Raw genomic sequence first — 21,761 nt, 5'->3', positions numbered from 1 at the left:
CATTGCTTTTTATAGCAGGCCATCTTAAAATTTTTAATTATTTTAATTTTCTCCAAGAGAGCAGTTATTGCATTTAGTTATTTATTTATGTCCCATCTCTCTTTTCATTTAGTTATTTATTTATGTCCCATCTCTCTCTCTCTCTCTTTTTATTTCGTCATTTCATTTAGTTATTTAATTACTTTCTTTTCATTTCTCTCTCTTTAGTTATTTAGTTAGTTTCTTTTCATTTCTCTCTTTAGTTATTTAGTTAGTTTCTTTTCCTTTCACTCTTTTCTTGATAAACTAATATTAATACTTTTTTTCTTTTCATTTCTTTTTATGGCAGGCCATCCTAAAATTTTTAATTTTAATTTTAATTTTCTCAAAGAACCGGGTCTGGGCCTCACGTAGAGGTGACACGTGTCAAGCACACACAGGCAGCGACGAAAATGTGATTTTGTAGCGCCACCCATTCTTCGCCCAAAAAGCGCACCCCTTTTAGCGAGCCGGATTCCTCTTCTTTTCGCCATTCGTACATCCTTCTTTCTGCACGGAGAAAACTGAACTTCTGCATCTAGAATTTCTGCACAGGATAGACCCTGATTCTAGGTGGCCCTTCTTCCCCTGCATCTTTCTGAATCTGTGTAGTCTCAGCCATTTCAGAGCGAAGTGGCATTCAGAGGATCTCCCCATGGCCTCTTTCACAGCATCAAGTATATGTTTCTCTTTCCAAGCTGTAGAAGCCAGCAATGGGGCACAGCATAGGCCGATGATCAGTAAAGCTGCCAGTAGCCTCCTAATACCATGTGGAGACAGCTCCATCCCTGGACTTAAGAGCAACCAACCGAAACAGGAAGTTCGGTTTTGCGGCGGAAGCGAGCAGCTGCACAAGAAATGTATGGCGCAGCAGACTGTTTCACCGCTGTTAGAATTCTCCGAGCGGGCTGACAGTGGCTTGACAACCCCCACCTTGGCCTCCTCGCCCACTTTGGTAGAATCAGGTATGCGTATGTTCAACGCCATTGGTTCTGTTTGATGTCATTGTTTGATCTAGCAGAGAATGGCTGTTCTCGGTACATCTATAAATACATGTTGGGTTTTTTAAAAACCATACCAATACATGTTGGTTTTTTTTCGAGAGAGTAATCATATCGTATTCCATGTCAGGGTTCGACTTTGCGCTTCCCAGCTGGGAACTGGGAAATGTGCCACTTGGGCAAGGGCCTGCTGACATGTACATGTTGGATCTTATAAATTCTGGTGTTTAGAAGACTTAATTGAGGGCTAACACTTAATTAAATATAGTGAATGAAGTAAACAAGTAACATCTACTTCTTTTTTATGACATAAACTATATTATATGGGTGCTAGTTAAACAGACTAAAGATAGCTTTGTGCATGCCATTATCATTAGTATGTTGCATCCTACACAATAAAGGAAGTAGATGCTGGCCAGCATGCTCTAGCCTGGTTGGTTTACACCTGGGGTAGCCACGAACATATACCAGGATCAATCCCTGATGTAGATAAAGAGTTGCCCCCTCGAGCCACGGCATGTTATATCAGAGTCAATGAGTTGTTGCAATCTGTGATGGCATGCTTCAGTACTTGGGAAATCTTTAGGTCAAGCTGTTAATCAGCTACAGTGTATGCTCACAAGCAAGTCATATTTTTGAGGTTATAACTAAAGTTGTGGAGCTTGATCGAAACAAAACTTTCTTGCTCTTGTAAGCGTGTGCACATCTTTTCAATCCTATGAACTTGACTGTGCGGATAATTCCTCTGGTGTGCTAATCAGTGAACTACTGGAGTAATCCTACTGGTGTGGAATTGGCGAGTGTTGCCTCTCCTCGAGACCAAGCACACTTTCAAGGAGAGGTGTCTGTTGCCTCTCTCATGGAGCCTGTTGCTGAAGATCTACAGATTCTGAACAGAAATCTCCATACCGTATGAGTTTTGTTTCCTATTCACAAATTTGCTGATTTTGGAGCTTAGAAACTTGCCATGGAACCTGGGGTAAGAGGGAGGGGGAAGGGCATGGGGGATGGATGGTGTTGGAAATAATGTTTCTTCACTGTCTGCATGTCACTAGACTTTTTACATGTTGCTTATTGCTTATTGTCATTTTTGTTTTGCAGGTTGTGGGCTCTGAGAATCCCTTGCTCATGGCAGCTGCCGAGCAAATTTTTAGCGCAGGTGGCAAAAGGATGAGACCAGCACTGGTTCTTTTAGCTTCTAGGGCTACTGCTCAGCTGGCTGGCCTTAAGTACATTCAGCCCCTTCCCCTTTTGACTGACCAACATTGAAGTTGATGCTATATTTAATCATTTTCATGTTGTCTACTGATTGTGTAGTTTTTTTCATTGCAGGGACCTGACCCCACAACATCGTCGGTTGGCAGAAGTTATAGAGATGATTCACACGGCAAGTTTGATACATGATGATGTCCTGGATGAGAGTAGTGTGAGACGAGGTATGCTTTTACTCCATGGAACATGACCTAAGGTGTTCCGTTATGATAACCCCTAGCAACTCTTTGTCATATACCGAATAATTTTTTTCTGCATCATTCAACTTTCTGCTGTAATATGCCATTGGTCTACCTTATTGTTGCAAAACTACTTCTATGGCGAGATTACTGGCATTGGTGATTACCTCAAAAGGGTCATCCCATGATGCAAGTTTAAGAACTGGTGCTTCGGAAGCTGTCTTTTGTAAAGCAAAGAAAGCCTTACCTTTGATTGAAACTTTTTGTCTTCTAGTCTTCACTCCCTTGAGCAGATCTGTCAATGGTGTTGCAAGGTTAGAAAACCAATCCATATGCGAGGTATATGCCTGGCACAAGCCCAAGAAGGAACGTATCTCTTGGGTTGTCTTTGGGACATCCCGATCGAGGATTGCCTTTATCTTTTTGGGATCAAGGCGAATGCCATCGGAACCGATCACATAGCCCACTTCTCGAACTCCGAATATGCTCTTGTTTGCATTAATGTAGAGTTCATTGTCTCGCAAAAGTTGCAAGACCTTCTGCACATCTTTCATGTGGTGGTCTGCAGTGGCAAAGAAAATAAGAATGTCATCCAAAAAAATAAATAGACATATACCGATGAGTATGGCGAAAGACTCGTGAAATTATCTTGTTGAATGTCACCGGTGCATTGGTCAAACCAAAAGGCATGACCACAAACTCATAATGCCCTCGTTCTGTTCGAAAGACAGTCTTTGGGATATCGGCCTCGAAAATTCTGACTTGATGATAGCCACTTTTGAGGTCAATCTTTGTAAAGTACTGTGCACTGTTGAGCCTTTCAAGTATGTATTCTATCCTTGGCATGGGGAACTTATTCTTGATTGTCAACTTGTTCAAGGCTCAGTAATCCACATAGAGACGTGCGGTCTTATCCTTCTTCTGCACAAATAGAATCGGTCCAACAAATGGAGAGGAAGAAGGTCTGATGAAACTAGACCTCAGCAACTGTGCTAGTTGTGTCTCCAACTCAGCTTTCAACGCCTTGGAAAGACGATACGGAAACTTACTAGGTGGCTCAGCTCCAGGTATCAATTCGATACAATGGTCCTTAGGACAAGAGGGTGGGAGTCTTGGTGGAAGATCATCCCTCAACATGATGTCTTGAAATTGATGGAGGAGGCCGGTCAGTTGGGGTTCTAATGGAGTTGCGGTGGATGTCGCTATCTGCCGTGGGCGGACATAGATCATCACACACTCAGCTCCCTTTCTAATAGCTCTATTGGCTTGAAGGTGGGAAATAAGTGGGATACCTTGAATACTAAGATCCCCGCGAATGATAGTAGGCTCAAGCAAACCTTTGACGATTGTGAAGGTGTCCAGTCTCCAATGAGGAATGGGTGCATACTGGCGGAACCACTGAATCCCAAGGATCATGTCGCACCCAAGAAGGAGTGAGACAATGAAGTCCCTCTGAAACTGGGCCTTCTGAACTGTGAAGGCAAACTCTTTAGCTTTTTGAGAAATATGAGTACGTAGGCCGGGAGTGAACCCGTCCACGTCCAAATAGTACGGCACAAGGGCACGTTTCATCTTGGCCGCCAACTGCGGAGAGATGGCATCTTTTGAACTATCCATGTCGAAGAGGACAACAAATTGTTGCCCCTTCGCGGTGCCATAAGCTCTGATAAGACCTTTTTGCTGACTCTCTTCAACTCCGCCCTCCTGCTTATCATCGAATACCATTGCGGATACCGCATTCAAAGCGGACAAAAGATGAACAACATTGGTGGTTGAGGGCAGGGGTGGAGGGGGTGGTGCAGTTGGGGTGGCAGCCATTGTAGAGGCTAGTTGTTTGCTCTTTTCCGCTTGTCATTCGGTACAATCCTTCTTGGCATGTCCCGTGTGGTGGCAGAAAAATCAACGGTTCTCTTTGAAGTGCCGTTCCTTCTCATCTGACTGTAGGAATCCTCCAGTTAGGCCCTCCTTGATCTTTTCTTTAGGGGTCTTCTTAGATCTATCTTGTCGCTCCTTCCTGGAGCTATTCTGGCCCTTCTTCTTTTGATCCTTGTTGTTCTTCTTGTTGTTGTTGGGAGCCTCCTTACCTGACGCCTGGTTTTGCTAGTTGGTTTGCATCTGGTGTTGAGGTTTGGGGGTGACTGGAGTGGTCTTGGGCTTGCCTCCATTGAGCATCATCTCATGATTCTGTGCAAGAGTCAAAGCCGTGTCATGAGTCTGAGGTTCAAAATTTCGAACAAGGAACCGAATCTTTGGATCCAATCCCCGAATGTACTCCTTGAACTTCTCCTCCCCGCTGGCTGCTAGCCTATCAATGCTTGGAACACCATGTCATCATTGTGACATGAGGAAGCTCTAGGCAGTCTTCTTTCAACCCTTAACATTGCATAGGAACACTTGATGCAAGAACAATCAGCATAGGCAAAGAATAGAGAGAGAGAGAGAGATGGCTGTGTATTTAGTATATTCATATAGTACAAAAAGTGTCACATGCACCCTGTACTGTAGTGCATGATGACAAGATGTCTCATTATTAGTGCATCATTGTACAACAGTAGGATATGATATTATTGTATTCCGTGGCCCCATTGTAATCCCAAGTCCAGGATGTGTCAGGCACGAGATACATAGGTCATTCCTTTACCTTAGAGTGTCAGCAGTCAGTAAGTCAAGTCTCTTAACCCACTTGAGCACTTCTCATGAAGCTTCTCCAACTCTTGGAGGCTACCACAACAAAACCCACACCAACTACCCCCGACTTCATCTCCCTCTTCTTTCAGATGGAACAACAAAGACGAGAGAATGAGGGCAAACGACGGGAAGAAAAAGCCGAAGAAGCAATAAGAAAAAGCAGATAGACGGGACTATGAGGAAGCTCAACGCAGGCTTGAAGAAGATCGGCGTTAGGCTGACCTCGCAGCTCGGGAGCACCAACAAGAGCTCGATCCAAAGCAAATGATACTCGAACACAAGCGAGAAAGGGAGGCCATGCATCTACAATTTCAACACACCCTCTCTTCAGTTTCTCCACCCATAGGTGTCGCCAGCCAAACTCCCTCGACATCAACAACCGTCATCCGTACTCAGCCCAATTTTAGTAAGTATGATGGTAAGTGTGATCATTTAGCTGTCAATCAATTTATTCATCAATTTAATGCATATTTTCCTTTGGCAAAGCTAATAGATCCTCAAGATAAAGTCCATGTAGTAGCTCCCCACCTTACGGGTGAGGCAGTCACTTGGTGGCAGCATTAGTCTAGTTTACATACAGACCGGACCACATGTGTCACAACTTTTCGTTGGGAAACCTTCGTCCATGACCTAAAGACTAGATTTCTCCCTCCCCATTATCTGACCAACCTGGCAGATGAGTTCTATAGACTCAAACAACTGGGTTCTCCAGCCGCCTCAGGGCTACCTCCCAAGCCACAGAAAAAATGGGAAAAATAGGGGAAAAATGCAGAGAGTGGGGAAAAATGATAAAACACCTCATAAGGGCGGGCACACCCACAACAAAGGCCCTGGTGTATAAAACTAGACAGGAGATGACTTCTAACAAACTTTGTGTGACAGGATTCTACATCTACGTATAATTCCGTTGCATGTTACGAAAAGGTACACTTTCTATATGGTCTTTGGCGTTCCCAAAAAGGACAACAAAAGCCTAAATCTAGATCTACTCCACCTTGGGAGAAGATACCTAACCATGATTCTTATTATGCCTTATATAGGCTCTTGGCAACCAAGCCTGCTGTTGTTGGCCAACTCTCATGGACAAATAAATCATAAAAATATTGCCGACTCTTGTTCACCTGGCCGTTGTGTCCAACTTGAACCTTTTTCTGAGCAAGTTTGAGCTTGGTTAGAGCCCTAAACGTAAAATCTGCTGTAAATTAGGGATTAGCCTGAGATTAAGCATGTCCATGTGCATACACATGACAATCATTCGAGAGGGTGACTTAACCAAGACAATGTATAAGACTTGTACACCTGGCCTTGGACGCGTAGAGTGGAACCCTGGTTGACTCGTCTCGAACTAGGGTTCACAAGGGACTCTAGGTCTTGCACCTGCTCTACAGATATGTCCACATGGTGTCCAAGTGTAGGTTGCAGGTGACATGCCGCCCTTATGCTCTCCTAGATTTGGCCTTTGAGTGTCCATCACTAGATCCCCTCATGTGTCTTCTTTCACTCCTATCAGGCTGTGTTTGAAGCACCAACATGCCGCCTTGCTTACTTGCTCTCTGTCTGCCATCTACTTGGTGCTTTTGGTCCTCTTTCTTACCCTTTGGTCGAGTGTGAGATTCCTCTACCTCCTCTGCGCACTGGACTCCCGGTAGCTGAACAGCGGAAGCAGCCCCCTCATGCGCGGGCAGGGTTTCTCACTCGGGGCCTCGTTCTCGAATGTCCGGGCACGAGACTAGGCTGGTGGTCACTCCAAAAACCGAAACCGGGAAAAATTCCCATGCCCGGAAAGCGGGGACGATTCCACCTTTATGAATTTTTTTAACGAATTTTTCTAACGTGATCAATTCTAAGCTATCCTTCAATTGAATAAACCAGATAGAAGGACTATCACTGATATAATTTGATCATTTTGGTAAATTCAACGCTTTTTTCTTGATCTAGGTCAGGCACAGCCGTTGATCCACTTATTGAAAAATTTATCAGGGAATTGTCTAACTACTCGAATCGTAGCGTAATCCTAAGATTTTGCAGTTTGATTATTAAAACTCCACTGATTCCAGCCTAACTCCATCCGGCCCATGGGTTAGCCACCACCCTACCACTGGAATCGGTGGAACCAAAGAAGTACTCACCCACCCATAATTGAATTGCCTTTCTTAACTTTAGCTTTAGAAAACAGATACACACACACTCCTCTTTATTAAAACTTTAATAAAAACAATTCTTGATAAACGATTTACGGGTTATACATGTCATACTTCAAAATTTCCATTGAGTTTTTGTTTCTCAACAAAACAGTATCACTCTGGACTCTCCGTTGAGGCCAGCGAGTCAACAACGAGATCCAGTGATAGATTACAAAAAACATAGGTCCATCATATAATATCTTCCTCGATATACGCATGGATGTCCTCGGCACCGCGAGCCCGTGCATCGCCTAGTCAGAACCCTCCAGGATCCTCCTTAGGTGTCCTGGCACTTCACTCAGGGACCGCTTCGTCGGTCCTCGTTCATCGTATCGGAAGCGTACCATTTTAGCCATACCGAGGCTGGTCAAGACCTCGGCAGGTTTTGCCGCGTGAGCTGTCCCTCGAACACTCCCCGTCAGCTGCTGCAACCGAACTTCCCTTAGATAAACATATATGGCAAATGCTCCCTCCAACATTCTGGCGTAAGATAGTCTTTTCAGAAGGCAGGGTTTCTATGCAAGTTTACAGTTTTGATTTTCGTTTGAATACCATGAGTATATCGTAAATCTGTATCTCAATACTTCTAGATTCAGTTTTCAATTCTAAACAGAATTCTTCGAATTCTGTTAACTTGATCTTCAGATCGAAATCACAAGTCTTAATTTAGTTTCAGATTCGGTGGGTGATTTGAGTACATTTTTCCTGAACTGGGCACATCGTCATTGATTGAAACTGACGAAGGAATTAAGTCTTGGTTAATAGTCTGAGTCAGAGTTTAGGTCTGGAAAGGTTCTTCCTAAAATTATCTTTCTCGAAAGGTACTATCTCAGTTTCTCTTTTTCGAAAATTTCTTTCGACGAGTATTTGTTTACAGATTTCAAAAACATGGATTTCTTGAGGAATATTCATTTACGTCGATCTTCGATTAAAATTTATCTTTTAGGCATACTTCTATGCATTAAAATTAAATATGATAAAAGTAACACTTTTATAATAAAAATTTATCTTTTATGCATACTTCTATGCATTAAAATCAAATATGATAAAAGTAACACTTTTATAATAAAAATTTATCCTTTATGAATACTTCTATGCATGAAAATAAAAAATGATAAAAGTAACACTTTTGATATAAAAATTTATCCTTTATGCATACTTCTATGCATGAAAATAAAAAATGATAAAAGTAACACTTTTGATATACAAAATTTATCCTTTATGCATACTTCTATGCATGAAAATAAAAATGATAAAAGTAACACTTTTGATATAAAAATTTATCCTTTATGCATACTTCTATGCATGAAAATAAAAAATGATAAAAGTAACACTTTTGATATAAAAATTTATCCTTTATGCATACTTCTATGCATGAAAATAAAAAATGATAAAAATAACACTTTTGATATAAAAATTTATCCTTTATGCATACTTCTATGCATGAAAATAAAAAAAATGATAAAAATAACACTTTTGATATAAAAATTTATCCTTTATGCATACTTCTATGCATGAAAATAAAAAATGATAAAAGTAACACTTTCGATATAAAAATTTATCCTTTATGCATACTTCTATGTATGAAAATAAAAATGATAAAAGTAACACTTTTGATATAAAAATTTATCCTTTATGCATACTTCTATGCATGAAAAAAAAAATGATAAAAGTAACACTTTTGATATAAAAATTTTATCTTTTATACACATAATCAAAATGCATCTTCTATGTATGAAAATGATACTTTAGAATATAGAAACCATAAGGATTACTCTTTTAGAATAATAAAAGATAAATTTTATTTCACTAATTTCTAAAAATTTCGCCATAACCTCCTTTGTATGGCTAACCATTTTTCAAATTTCTAAGTCTTAAAAACTAGTTAAAAGTATACTAAAGTATTGAAATTATCCTAAAGTAAACATTTTTTTACTTACTTGAGATAAACATTATAAAAACTTGGCATTAATCAATTAACCATTCACCTATGATAGAGAATGGTTAGTTTTGCTAGAGAAGAGAGGGGAATGTCTTTTTGTAATGAGACCTAACATTTTTAGAGAAGACATAAAACATAAAAACCATTTAGAACCATAAAAATCCATAAAATAAGTGAAAAAAAAGAGAATCAGCAACTTACTAATGACTTTAATAGCCTTCCTTTGGCTTGATGGTTTGAGGGTTCAACTCTTGATTGAACAAGAGTGGCCACCAATCTTTGGAAGAGGAAAATGTAAAAAAACTAGTGAATTATTAATGAATTCACAGTTCTTGAGTTGGGTGGAATAGAATAACAGTGCATAAACACTATTGAGTTTCAACAAAGGGGAAGACCTCTATTTATAGGAAAAAGTGAGCTTCTAACCAAACAAACTGATTCTAGAATTTTTCAATTCAGTTTGGTCAATTTTTGACCATTTTTAGGTGAGTTAAGCTAACTTTTTGGAACTGGACTTGAATTAGGAGAGAGGAGAGATAAAATATCACATTATTTATGAGTTTAAAACTCATTCAAGTATGTGAAGTAGGCACCTCATTAAAGGGCCTCCCCTTCCTTATATATGTGTAAAAAATGGAATCATTATATCCAAAATATCTCATAATTTTTATATTGCTCATAGTTTCTTACTAATAAACCTTGTACACATATTCAACTCTTCATCTTATGTGAGCATTGAAGGGACTCTCCTTCCTTACATATGTGTCAAAATGGAATCATTATATCCAAAATATCTCATATTTTTAATATTGCTCATAGTTTCTTACTAATAAACTTTGTACATAGTCAACTCTTCATCTTATGTGAGCATTTACTCATTTTTGGGTATCTTCTTTTACGAAATTGAATTTATCTCCTCCCCACACATGGATTGATCTTATTGGCCCATAGAAATCTTAATTGGACCATAATCCAAAAATTTCTGAAAATCTAGACCTTTAGGCTAGTCCTTTATACATTAGAAATTAAGTATTCTATTCAAGAGGCATTATCTTAGGGGTGAAGATTTTTTTGAAAATTTAAATTAAGGTTCTTATGGACCAATAAGATTCATCCAAATGTAAGGAGGAGATAAATGAAGTAATAAAAAAAAAACCTCCCAAAAATGAGTAAATACTCATATAAGATGAAGAGTTGAATAAGGACAAGGCTAATAGTTAAAAAGGGGAGATATTTAGAAGTAAATACTTACATAAGATGAAGAGTTGAATAAGGACAAGGCTAATAGTTAAAAAGGGGAGATATTTAGAAGTACTGATGCATTTTTGACACCTCTGCATGGGGATTTCTCCCTCATGAATGAGGCGCCTACTTCACATGTGCAATTGAGTTTTAAATCTTCAAAAATTGAGATATTTCATCTCTCCTCTCTCCTAATTCAAGTCTAGTCGCAAAAAGTTAGCTCAACTGACCTAAAAATGGTCAAAAATTGACCAAATTGAATTGAAAAATTCTAGAATCAGTTTGTTTGGTTAGGAGCTCACTTTTTCCTATAAATAGATGTGACCTGATGTAAATGGATGTGGATGTGGATGAGATGTGATATGATGTAAAGGGATGTGGATGTGAATGTGAGGAAGATATTATATGATGGACCTATGTTTATTGTAATCTATCACACTGGATCTTGTTGTTGACTCGCTGGTCTCAACGGAGAGTCCAGAGTGACGCAGTTTTGTGAGAAACAAAGATTCATTGAAAATTTTGAAGTATGACATGTATAACCAGTAAATTGTTTGTCAATGGATGATTGTTTTTATTAAAGTTTTAATAAAGAGGAGTGTGTGCGTATCTGTTTTCTAAAGCTAAAGTTAAGAAAGACAATTCTGGGTGAGTACTTGTTTGGTTCTACCGATTCCAGTGGTAGGGTGGTGGCTAACCCATGGGCCGGATGGGGTTAGGCTGGAATCATGGAGTTTTTAATAATCAAACTGAAAAATCTTAGGATTACGCTAAGATTCGAGTAGTTAGTCAATTTCCTGATAAATTTTTCAAATAAGTGGATCAACGGCTGTGTCTGATCTTAATAAAAAAAAGCATTAAATTTACTAAAATGATCAAATTATATCAGCGATAGTTTCCTTCTATCTGGTTTTATCAGATGAAGGTTAGTTTAACACCTTGACCTCGTTTAGAAAAACTCGTTAAATAAAAATAAAAAAAATAAAAAAGGTGGAATCGTCCTCGCTTTTCGGACATGGGAATTTTTCTCGGTTTCGGTTTTAGGAGTGACCACCAGCTTAGTCGCATACCTGGACATTCGAGGGCGAGACCTCGAGTGAGAAACCTTGCTCCGCGCATGAGGGGATTGCTTCCGCATCTGTCAGCTACCGGAAGTCCGCGGTGCGCGGAGGGGGCAGAGGGATCTCACAGTTGGTATCAGAGCCAAGTTGAAAGCTAATAAGGATAAATAAATTCTTATCTGAAATTGATAATAAGAACTCAGAAAAAGCATTTTCATAATGTATTTTCATTCCGTAAGCTTCTTTAATGAAGAAATTTTAATCAAAGAAATTATTTTTATAGATGGAAGTTCTCTATTTATCTGGTATTCTCGACCTCACCCAGTCTCAAGATATGATTGCGTTTGCCTTCGAGCATCTCATCTCTTCCACTTCAACTCGAACAAGCTGAGCAAGACTCGCACGCCATTTCGAGGATTTATATTTTCCTAACCCAGCAGAGAGAATACAAGTGGTTTGCAGGACAATATGTCCACGCCCCTTGCGACTGCCGTGCAATGCTGTGTGGCAGAATCTCTCATTGGCTATGATCCTGTTAAAGCTGAAAATGGTGTGTGGCGTCATTCTATATCATTCGACGCCTCGGAATTTCAGACTTTCATGTCGAATTTATAGACTCCTTAGTTGATTTATCCCTAAGGAGAAAATAATAGCTCCCTTCGCAGTTAGAGAACTTATGTAACAGGGCATGACTATGGTCCAGTACGATTTTGAACTCAGAGCCGAGCTGCTCTATGTACATATTGTAACTTTTATATAAATAAAGAAATGTTTTTCGAAGAAAAATTTCTTGTTGTATAAATGATTGTTTACGGACGATCTGATAAAGAAAAATCTGTTATCGGACATATGTCATAGATCTCCAATAAGATCATTGTCTTGTTTAAGAAATTGTTTTCCAAAACTCTTAAGTCTTAGGATCTCGTGGATAATATCTAAATAAAAATTTAATAATATATAAACTTTTGACAGAATCACGAGACGAGGAAACTGTGGTCGTCAGCTTGACCCTGTCTCTGAAGATGAGGAGCTTGACCTTGATGTTCGCAAGGCTCTTTATAGGACTCAGCCAGGACTCTTCAAAGGAGAAGGGGAGAACCTAGGCGAGACTGTGGAGAAATGGGTGGAAGCCATGGAAGAGTATTTTGACGTCACAGGCTACAATGTGCGGAGCAAAATGGCTCTTGCCCGGTTGAAAATAGTGGAAACAGCCAGGGTAGCATGGAGGAACCACTGTGACACCAACCGTCTGGACAGAAATACTCAATCCTGGAATGATCTAAAAATCTATCTAAGAAAGAAATTTTGTCCTCTTGGATTTTTGGAAACCAAAATGAACGAATTCTTAGAGCTAAAGCAGGAGAGCAAAACCATCGAGGAATATCACCAGGCCTTTGCTCTTCTACTCAAATATTCACCACCTCTAGATGAAGAGCAACTCATGGCCAGGTTCATTCGGGGAATGAACGAACCCTTAGACACACTGGTTAAAAATGCCAAGACAGTGTCCATGGTTGAAGCAATAAGAATGGCAAAAGATTTTGCCAAAGCCTTTGTAGTAAAGGTCCCGCCAAAACCTGCACCCTCTAACTTTAAAAGATTCCAAGCCCAGGGAAGTACTTCAAACTTTCCACCCCCAAAGAGGCAACAAGGCCCGAATCAGAATCAGGATTCAGGAAGATTCAGAAGTGAAGGGAGACCCTTCTCCCAGAGTACTTTTTCAGGAACCCCACCTCTTTCAAGAAATCAGAAGGATGAGCTCAGAACTGAAAAGCGATGTTTTGGATGCTAGGGTTTTGGTCACCAGTTAAAAGACTGCCCGACTCCTGCCATGTCAAGGGGACAAGGAAGTCAAGGACCCCGAATTCAGAAACCAACCCCTTCATACCAGTCTAATTAGGGTCCGTCTCGCCCAAGCCAGGGAAACTCCAGAAGAACTCCAGCTCAGCCATCTGCCTCTATCCAGAGTAATCTCAGAACTCCTTCCCAGAACTGGGGCAACCAAAGAGAAAGAGTTCTACCTCAGACTGCAGTAGCCAGAGCAGTCACAATTTCAGATCTAGTAGAAGAGGAAAAAGGGCAGATCTATGCTGCAATTGAAAATCAAGGACCTAACTAGCAGTTCTCCGTCATCCATACTCCAGCAGAGTATCAGGGTAAGCCTTTTAAGCTTTTAATTGATTCAGGCAGTTCTCATTCATTCATTTCCCCTGGATGTTTGCGTAAGCTAGTCTTAGAACAGAAATCAGGGAAACCTATGCAAGTTGAATTGGCCAGTGGGAAGACTCTTTTCACTCACCATGAGACAGATCTTATCCAGTTCAATCTAGATGGTAATGTAACCGACTGTCAGTTCAAAGTTTTACCTCTAGGGATTTTTGACGAGATCCTTGGAATGGATTGGCTCCACAAAAATCAAGCTGACATACACTGTCACAATGGAACCATTTCCTTCTATGACCTTCACGGGAACAAAGTCCATGGAACTGGAGTTTCCGGATCCCCAGACCTCCAGTTAGTAAAAGCTTCCAGGTTACTGAAAGGACTTAGGAAGAAGCAGCAAATTTATGTTGTCAAAATGAACCTAGTAGACTCAAAGCTTAAAGCTAAAGAACCAGAATGGTTAAGTGAATTTGATGATCTATTCCCAGCAGAACTAACTGAAATGCCTCTAATTCGGGAAGTAGATCATGTGATTGAATTGACCCCCGGAGCTTAACCAGTAGCCTTACGCTCGTACAAAATGCCAGTTCCTGAAGCCATCGATCTTAAGGAACAGCTTAGGCAGCTGTTAGAACAAGGGTTTGTAAGACCCAGTGTTTCACCTTGGGGTGCACCGGTTCTCTTTCAGAAAAAAAAAGATGGAACGCTTAGATTTTGTGTAGACTACAGAGGTCTAAATCAGCTGACAGTTAAGAATAAGTATCCTATCCCAAGAATTGATGAGCTTTTGGACAGGCTAAATGGAGCCCAGATCTTCACAAAAATAGATCTCAAATCCGGGTACTACCAGATCAGGATCAATGATCCAGATATACCAAAAAACAGCCATCAATACTCGCTATGGGCATTATGAATTTACTGTCATGCCGTTCGGATTAACTAATGCCCCAGCTTCATTTAATCGCCTAATGCAGGACATCCTCAGAGAATACTTGGATGATTTTGTTCTAGTTTTCTTTGATGACATTCTGATTTACTCAAGGAATGCAGCTGACCATGAGACTCATGTCCGAAAAGTTCTTGAGATTCTAAGGATGTCCAAAAAGAGCAAATGCACTTTCTCTGCCGACCACGTTGAATACTTGGGCTTTCTGGTATCCAAAGATGGAATTTCTCCAGATTTCGTAAAAATCCAAGCTGTCATAGATTGGCCCGAACCAAAGACAGTGAAAGAAGTCAGAGGATTCTTGGGATTGACTGGTTGGTATAGAATTTTTATACCAAAGTATGCTCTCATAGCTTCCCTCCTGACTAACCTTCTCAAAAAGAATACCCCATTTCAATGGTCTGCCAAGTGCCAAAGTGCTTTCGATAAGCTGAAGATCGCCTTGGTAACCAGTCCCGTTCTGAAGCTGCCAGATTTCTCTCTACCCTTTGAGGTAGTAACTGATGCAAGTGGTTTTGCCCTAGGAGGTGCACTCATGCAGGAAGGTCATGCAGTGGCCTATGAATCCCGAAAGCTCAGAACGCATGAGAGGAACTATGCTGTCCACGACCTGGAATTGCTTTCAGTAGTCTATGCCTTCAAGTTGTGGAGACATTACCTACTGGGAAAAAGATTCACTTTGATGACAGATCATCAGAGCTTAAAGTGGATCTTTACTCAGAAGGACCTCAACATGCGCCAAAGAAGGTGGATGCAGACCTTGCAGGAATTTGATTTTGAAATCAAGTATCGCCCAGGCAAAGAGAATGTGGAAGCAGATGCCCTCAGCAGAAAAGCCTCCTTGCTTGCAATTACTGTAATATCAAATCCTTTGATTATTCAAGCAAGTGAGAAGATCATGCAGGATAGATTCTTTGGCCCTATTGCTACCTTACTTATGCAGGAAAGCAAAACTCCTCAGGAGTTGAACAGAGTTCAAGGGTACAGTTTGGATAATGGCATTATGTATTATAATCGCAGGCTATGCATTCCCAATGATGAGGGAACCAAGGACCAAATTCTGAATGAAGCTCATGACAACCTTATTGTAGGACATCCAGGTTTCATCAAGACCTACATGTCCGTAAAGAAAAGCTTCTTTTGGCCTGGTTTGAAAAAGGATGTGCTGAATCATGTACGTCAATGTTTGACATGCCAGAAAGTCAAAGCTGAGAGAGTAAAGATGCCTGGGAAGTTACATCCCCAGATGAAGTGGGAATGTATCAGTATGGATTTCATTACTGGATTACCTTCAGTGCAATCAGGTTACAACTCCATCTTCGTGGTAGTCGACAGACTAACCAAAGTTGCCCATCTGATTCCAGTAAAAGAAACCTACACTGCAGTGGATGTGTCCAGAGTGTTCCTCAAAGAAATCTTCAGATTGCATGGCCTTCCCAGGAGAATAGTGAGTGACCAAGATCCCAAATTTTACTTCAAGGTTTTGGACTGCATTTTTCGAAGCAGTGGGAACTTTCTTGGATCTCAGCACAGCCTATCACCCTGAGACCGATGGTCAAACTGAAAGAGTAAACCAAGTAATTGAAGATATACTTCGGTCATGCTGTGTGGCAGGGAACCCAAGAAGTGACTAAGCTATCTGCACCTAGTCGAGTTTGCCTACAATGCTTCTTATCACCGAAGTATCGGGATGAGCCCTTTTAAAGCTCTGTATGGACAAGATTGCTTAACTCCATTAACTTGGTCCGACCCATTGATTAGGGTCGAGATGTCCAGACAGATGCTTGACGACATGGAGCAACAGATGCAGGCAATTCGTAAAGATATAAAAGCTCAGGATAGACAGAAGCAATATGCAGATAAGAAGAGGACAGATAGAGAATTCAAAGAAGCAGATATGGTCTTCATTCGAGTACGGCCCAAAAGAAGTTCCTTATCTCTTGGGAAGTACAAGAAATTATCCCCCAGATATTGTGGGTCATATCTGATTACAAAGAAAGTAGTTGACTTAGCCTATGAGCTTCTTCTGCCTCCTCATCTCAAAGTTCATAATGTATTTCATGTAAGCCTTCTAAAGAAATATGTGCCAAGTCCAACTCATGTGCTTGATGATGAAATCCTAACCTCTTCAACCCAAGAACAGATGGAGCTCCAACCTGAAGAAATTCTCGATGTTCGAGAAAAGATTCTCAGGAACAGAATTCTCAGAGAATTATTAGTAAAATGGAAGTTCTATCCTTTTGAAGATGCCACCTGGGAGAATGAAGCCGATCTGTTGCGGGATTACTCCTAGTTTGCGAGATGAGGACATCTCGCATTTTTCAAGTGGGAGAGAATGTAAGATTTCTGCCCAGCCTCTCAAAATGTCTAGCATCTGTTCGTGTAATTAAATCCCTCTTCAGAAATATAAAAGATCTTGTTTCTAACTGTTTTAGCCTAGAGAAAATATTCTAGAGAGAGAATATTCAGATTTTGAATATTTTTGGATAGAAAACTATCTCATCTTATTAAAATAAGTTCTCCCTGAAACAGAAGTTCAAAAAGATTTTCAGAAGGTGCATTAGAAATTAAGTATAATCTGTTCAAGAGGCATTATCTTAGGGGTGAAGATTTTTTCGAAAATTTAAATTAAGGTTCCTATGGACCAATAAGATTCATCCAAATGTAAGGAGGAGATAAATGAAGTAATAAAAGAAAAACCCCCAAAAATGAGTAAATACTCACATAAGATGAAGAGTTGAATAAGGACAAGGCTAATAGTTAAAAAGAGAAGATATTTAGAAGTAAATACTCACATAAGATGAAGAGTTGAATAAGGACAAGGCTAGTAGTTAAAAAGGGGAGATATTTAAAAGTAATGATGCATTTTTGACACCTCTGCATGGGGATTTCTCCCTCATGAATGAGGCGCCTACTTTACATGTGCAATTGAGTTTTAAATCTTCAAAAATTGAGATATTTCATCTCTCCTCTCTCCTAATTCAAGTCTAGTTGCAAAAAGTTAGCTCAACTGACCTAAAAATGGTCAAAAATTGACCAAATTGAATTGGAAAATTCTAGAATCAGTTTGTTTGGTTAGGAGCTCACTTTTTCCTATAAATAGAGGTCTTCCCCTTCGTTAAAACTCAATAGTGTTTTATGCACTGTTACTCTACTCCTCCCAAGCCAAGAACTGTGAATTTATTAATAATTCACTAGTTTTTGACATTTTCCTCTTTCAAAGATTGGTGGCCACTCTTGTCCAAATAAGAGTTGAATCCTCAAACCATCAAGCCAAAGGAAAGCTATCAAAGTTATTAGTAAGTTGGTGATTCTTCTTTTTCTTACTTATTTTTATGGTTTTAAATGGTTTTTATGCTTTATGTCTTCTGTAAAAATGTTATGCCTCATTATAAAAAGGCATTCCCCTTTCTTCTCTAGCAAAACCAACCATTCTCTATCTTAGGTGAATGGTTAATGATTAAAGTGAAGTTTTTATAATGTTTGTCTTAATTAAGTGAAAAAATATTTACTTTAGGATAATTTTAATACTCTTGGTGTACTTTTAATTAGTCTTAAAGATTTAAAAATTTAAAAAATGGTCAGCCATACAAAGAAGGTTATAGCAAAATTTTTAGAAATTAGTGAGATAAAATTCATCTTTCATTATTCTAAAAGAGTAATCCTGAGGATTTCTATATTCTAAAATATCATTTTCATGCATAAAAGATGTATTTTTATTATATGCATAAAAGATAAATTTTTATTATAAAAGTGTTACTTTTATCATATTTGATTTTAATGCATAGAAGTATGCATAAAAGATAATTTTTTATTATAAAAGTGTTATTTTCATCATATTTGATTTTAATGCATAGAAGTATGCATAAAAGATAAATTTTTATTATAAAAGTGTTACTTTTATCATATTTGATTTTAATGCATAAAAGTATACATAAAAGATAATTTTTTCATTATAAAAGTGTTACTTCTATCATATTTGATTTTAATGCATAGAAGTATGCATAAAAGATAAATTTTCATTATAAAAGTGTTACTTTTATCATATTTGATTTTAATGCATAGAAGTATGTATAAAAGATAATTTTTTCATTATAAAAATGTTACTTTTATCATATTTGATTTTAATGCATAGAAGTATGCATAAAAGATAAATTTTTATTATAAAAGTGTTACTTTTATCATATTTCATTTTAATGCATAGAAGTATGCATAAAAGATAAATTTTTATTATAAAAGTATTACTTTTATCATATTTGATTTTAATGCATAGAAGTATGCATAAAAGATAAATTTTTATTATAAAAGTGTTACTTTTATCATATTTGATTTTAATACATAGAAGTATGCATAAAAGATAATTTTTTATTATAAAAGTGTTACTTTTATCATATTTGATTTTCATGCGTAGAAGTATGCATAAAAGATAAAATTTTATTATAAAAGTGTTACTTTTATCATAATTGATTTTAATGCATAGAAAAATGCATAAAAGATAAATTTTTATTATAAAAGTGTTACTTTTATCATAATTGATTTTCATGCATAAAAGTATGCATAAAAGATAATTTTTAATCGGAGATCGAGGTAAATCAATATTCCTCAAGAAATCCATGTTTTTGAAATCTGTAAATAAATATTCGTTCGAAAGAAATTTTAGAAAAAGAGAAATTAAGATAATATCTTCGAGAAAGATAATTTTAGGAAGAGCTTTTCCAGACCTAAACTCTGACTCAGACTATTGACCAAGACTTAATTCCTTCGTCGGTTTTAATCAATGACGATGTGCCCAGTTCAGGGAAAATGTACTCAAATCACCCACCGAATCTGAAACTAAGTTAAGACATATGATTTTGATCTGAGGATCGAGTTAACAGAATTCGAGGAATTCTGTTTGGAATTGAAACCTGGATCTAGAAGTATTGAGATATGGATTTAAGATATACTCATAGTATTCAAACAAAATCAAAACTGTAAACTTGCATAGAAACCCTACCTTCGTAAAAGACTGTCTTACGTCAGAATACTGGAGCGAGCATTTGGCATATATATTTATCTAAGGGAAGTTCGGTTGTAACAGCTGGTGGGGAGTGTTCGAGGGACAGCTCACGCGGCAAAGCCTGTCGAGGTCTTGACCAGCCTCGGTATGGTTAAAATGGTGCGCTTCCGGTACGATGGACGAGGACCGACGAAGCGGTCCCTGAGTGAAGTGCCAGGACATCTAAGGAGGATCCTGGAGTGTTCTGACCAGGCGATGCACGGGCTCGCGGTGCCGAGGACATCCATGTGTATGTCGAGGAAGATATTATACGATGGACCTATGTTTATTATAATCTATCACACTGGATCTTGTTGTTGACTCGGTCTCAACGGAGAGTCTAGAGTGACGCAATTTTGTGAGAAACAAAGACTCAATGGAAATTTTGAAGTATGACATGTATAACCAGTAAATTGTTTGTCAATGGATTATTTTAATTAAAGTTTTAATAAAGAGGAGTGTGTGCGTATCTGTTTTCTAAAGCTAAAGTTAAGAAAGGCAATTCAATTATGGGTGGGTAAGTACTTGTTTGGTTCCACCGATTCCAGTGGTAGGGTGGTGGCTAACCCATGGGCTGGATGGGGTTAGACTGGAATCATGGAGTTTTTAATAATCAAACTGAAAAATCTTAGGATTACGCTAAGATTCGAGTAGTTAGTCAATTCCCTGATAAATTTTTCAAATAAGTGGATCAACGGCGGCTGTGCCTGATCTTAATCAGGAAAAAAGCGTTGAATTTACTAAAATGATCAAATTATATTAGCGATAGTTTTCTTCTATCTGGTTTTATCAGATGAAGGTTAGTTTAACACCTTGACCTCGTTTAGAAAAACTCGTTAAATAAAATTATAAAAAAATAAAAAAATAAAAAAATTCAAAAAGGTTGAATCGTCTCCGCTTTCCGAGCATAGGAATTTTTCCCGGTTTCGGTTTTAGGAGTGACCACCAGCTTAGTCTCGTAGTCGGACATTCGAGGGCGAGGCCCCGAGTGAGAAACCCTGCCCCTGCATGAGGGGGCTGCTTCCGCTGTCAGCTACCGGAAGTCCGGTGCGCGGAGAGGGCAGAGGGATCTCACAATTGGAGCCAAACAAGGTTTTCTGCAAATACAGGTGAGTTTTTGGAGGACCCCACTAATCTTGATGCAAGAATGGTGATTCAAACCAAAATTGATGAAATCATTCTATGAAGTAACCAATCAAGAGCAAAGTGTTAATAAGCAATTTCATTAAGCATTGCCTAATTTCTTCAAGAAAATCCTTTAAAAAAATAACGTAGCTTGTTTATCCTTAATATGGACCAAAATCATGCTAATCAACAAACATATTATGCATTGTGTGCCTTATGTCATGAAGAAAGATAAGAGAAGTTTGATTGCAAAGGGAGCAGACGCTGCAGCTCGTTATCTTCTTTTGAGTAAGGAGTGCCAAACAAATGTGTAGAAAGCACATAATATAATATCAAGAATATTCAACACAAGAAACATGGATTATGGTGGTTAGGATTAGCAAGAACGCACCATACGCAAAACGCGAGCAGGATGTGGAGGGAAAAGCAACGATTTGACCATTGAAGCATCAAAATTCTTCACAAGAACTCCACGATGTCTTTCCATGCCTCATTGATGATCAATCTTGCTTCCAATTACCATAGCTTTCAAAAATGTGAAGAGGAAAGATAGGGGAGAAGATATGTAGGTCCACACCACACAAATCTTGTCCATTATACACCCACTTTGGCCAAAACTTGTCCGCGTGTCAAAAATTGGTTTAAATGGCTTAAATTTGAGAACAAATCATGTCCTAATGCCATGGCCAACACTCAAGATCATCATTGCGTTGATTTTTTTGTCATCAACTGGAATGATTTTTCCATGTTTGCACCAAATTCTTCAAGAAAATCCTAGAAAAATCAAGAAACTCAAGCAAGATCAAGAAAATTAAGAAATCCAAGAATTTTTTAATTTTTCTTGAAACAATGATGAAGATGGATCAAAACTAAGCTCTGATATCAATGAAAGAAAGCAACAAT

The 21,761-nt window shown here is 38.7% G+C and overlaps 1 protein-coding gene across 3 annotated transcripts in view; it reads left to right on the top strand.

Moving 5' to 3' along the window:
- The first annotated feature begins 499 nt into the window (after nt 1-499).
- LOC147609274 (solanesyl diphosphate synthase 2, chloroplastic-like) overlaps nt 500-21,761 on the top strand; it is a 139,281-nt gene continuing 118,019 nt past the window's right edge. For 2 of the 3 annotated variants that reach the window (XR_015264247.1, XM_086787736.1), the window contains exons 1-4: nt 500-983; nt 1,781-1,929; nt 2,121-2,248; nt 2,352-2,455. Coding sequence is in view for 2 of the 3 variants with exons in the window: in XM_086787736.1 (XP_086643862.1) it covers nt 674-983; nt 1,781-1,929; nt 2,121-2,248; nt 2,352-2,455 (691 nt within the window). In the remaining variant the exon portion in view is untranslated. Of the gene's footprint in view, nt 984-1,149; nt 1,217-1,780; nt 1,930-2,120; nt 2,249-2,351; nt 2,456-21,761 lie in introns of all 3 variants that reach the window. The other variant, XM_086787737.1, reaches the window with a different exon arrangement.

The sequence above is a fragment of the Cibotium barometz genome, chromosome 51 (assembly GCF_041138505.1).
Source record: "Cibotium barometz isolate CiBa-2024 chromosome 51, ASM4113850v1, whole genome shotgun sequence".
NCBI classification, from domain to species: Eukaryota; Viridiplantae; Streptophyta; class Polypodiopsida; order Cyatheales; family Cibotiaceae; genus Cibotium; species Cibotium barometz.
The sequence above is the reverse complement of the archived record's forward strand: the minus strand, read 5'-3'. Positions and strand labels throughout refer to the sequence as shown.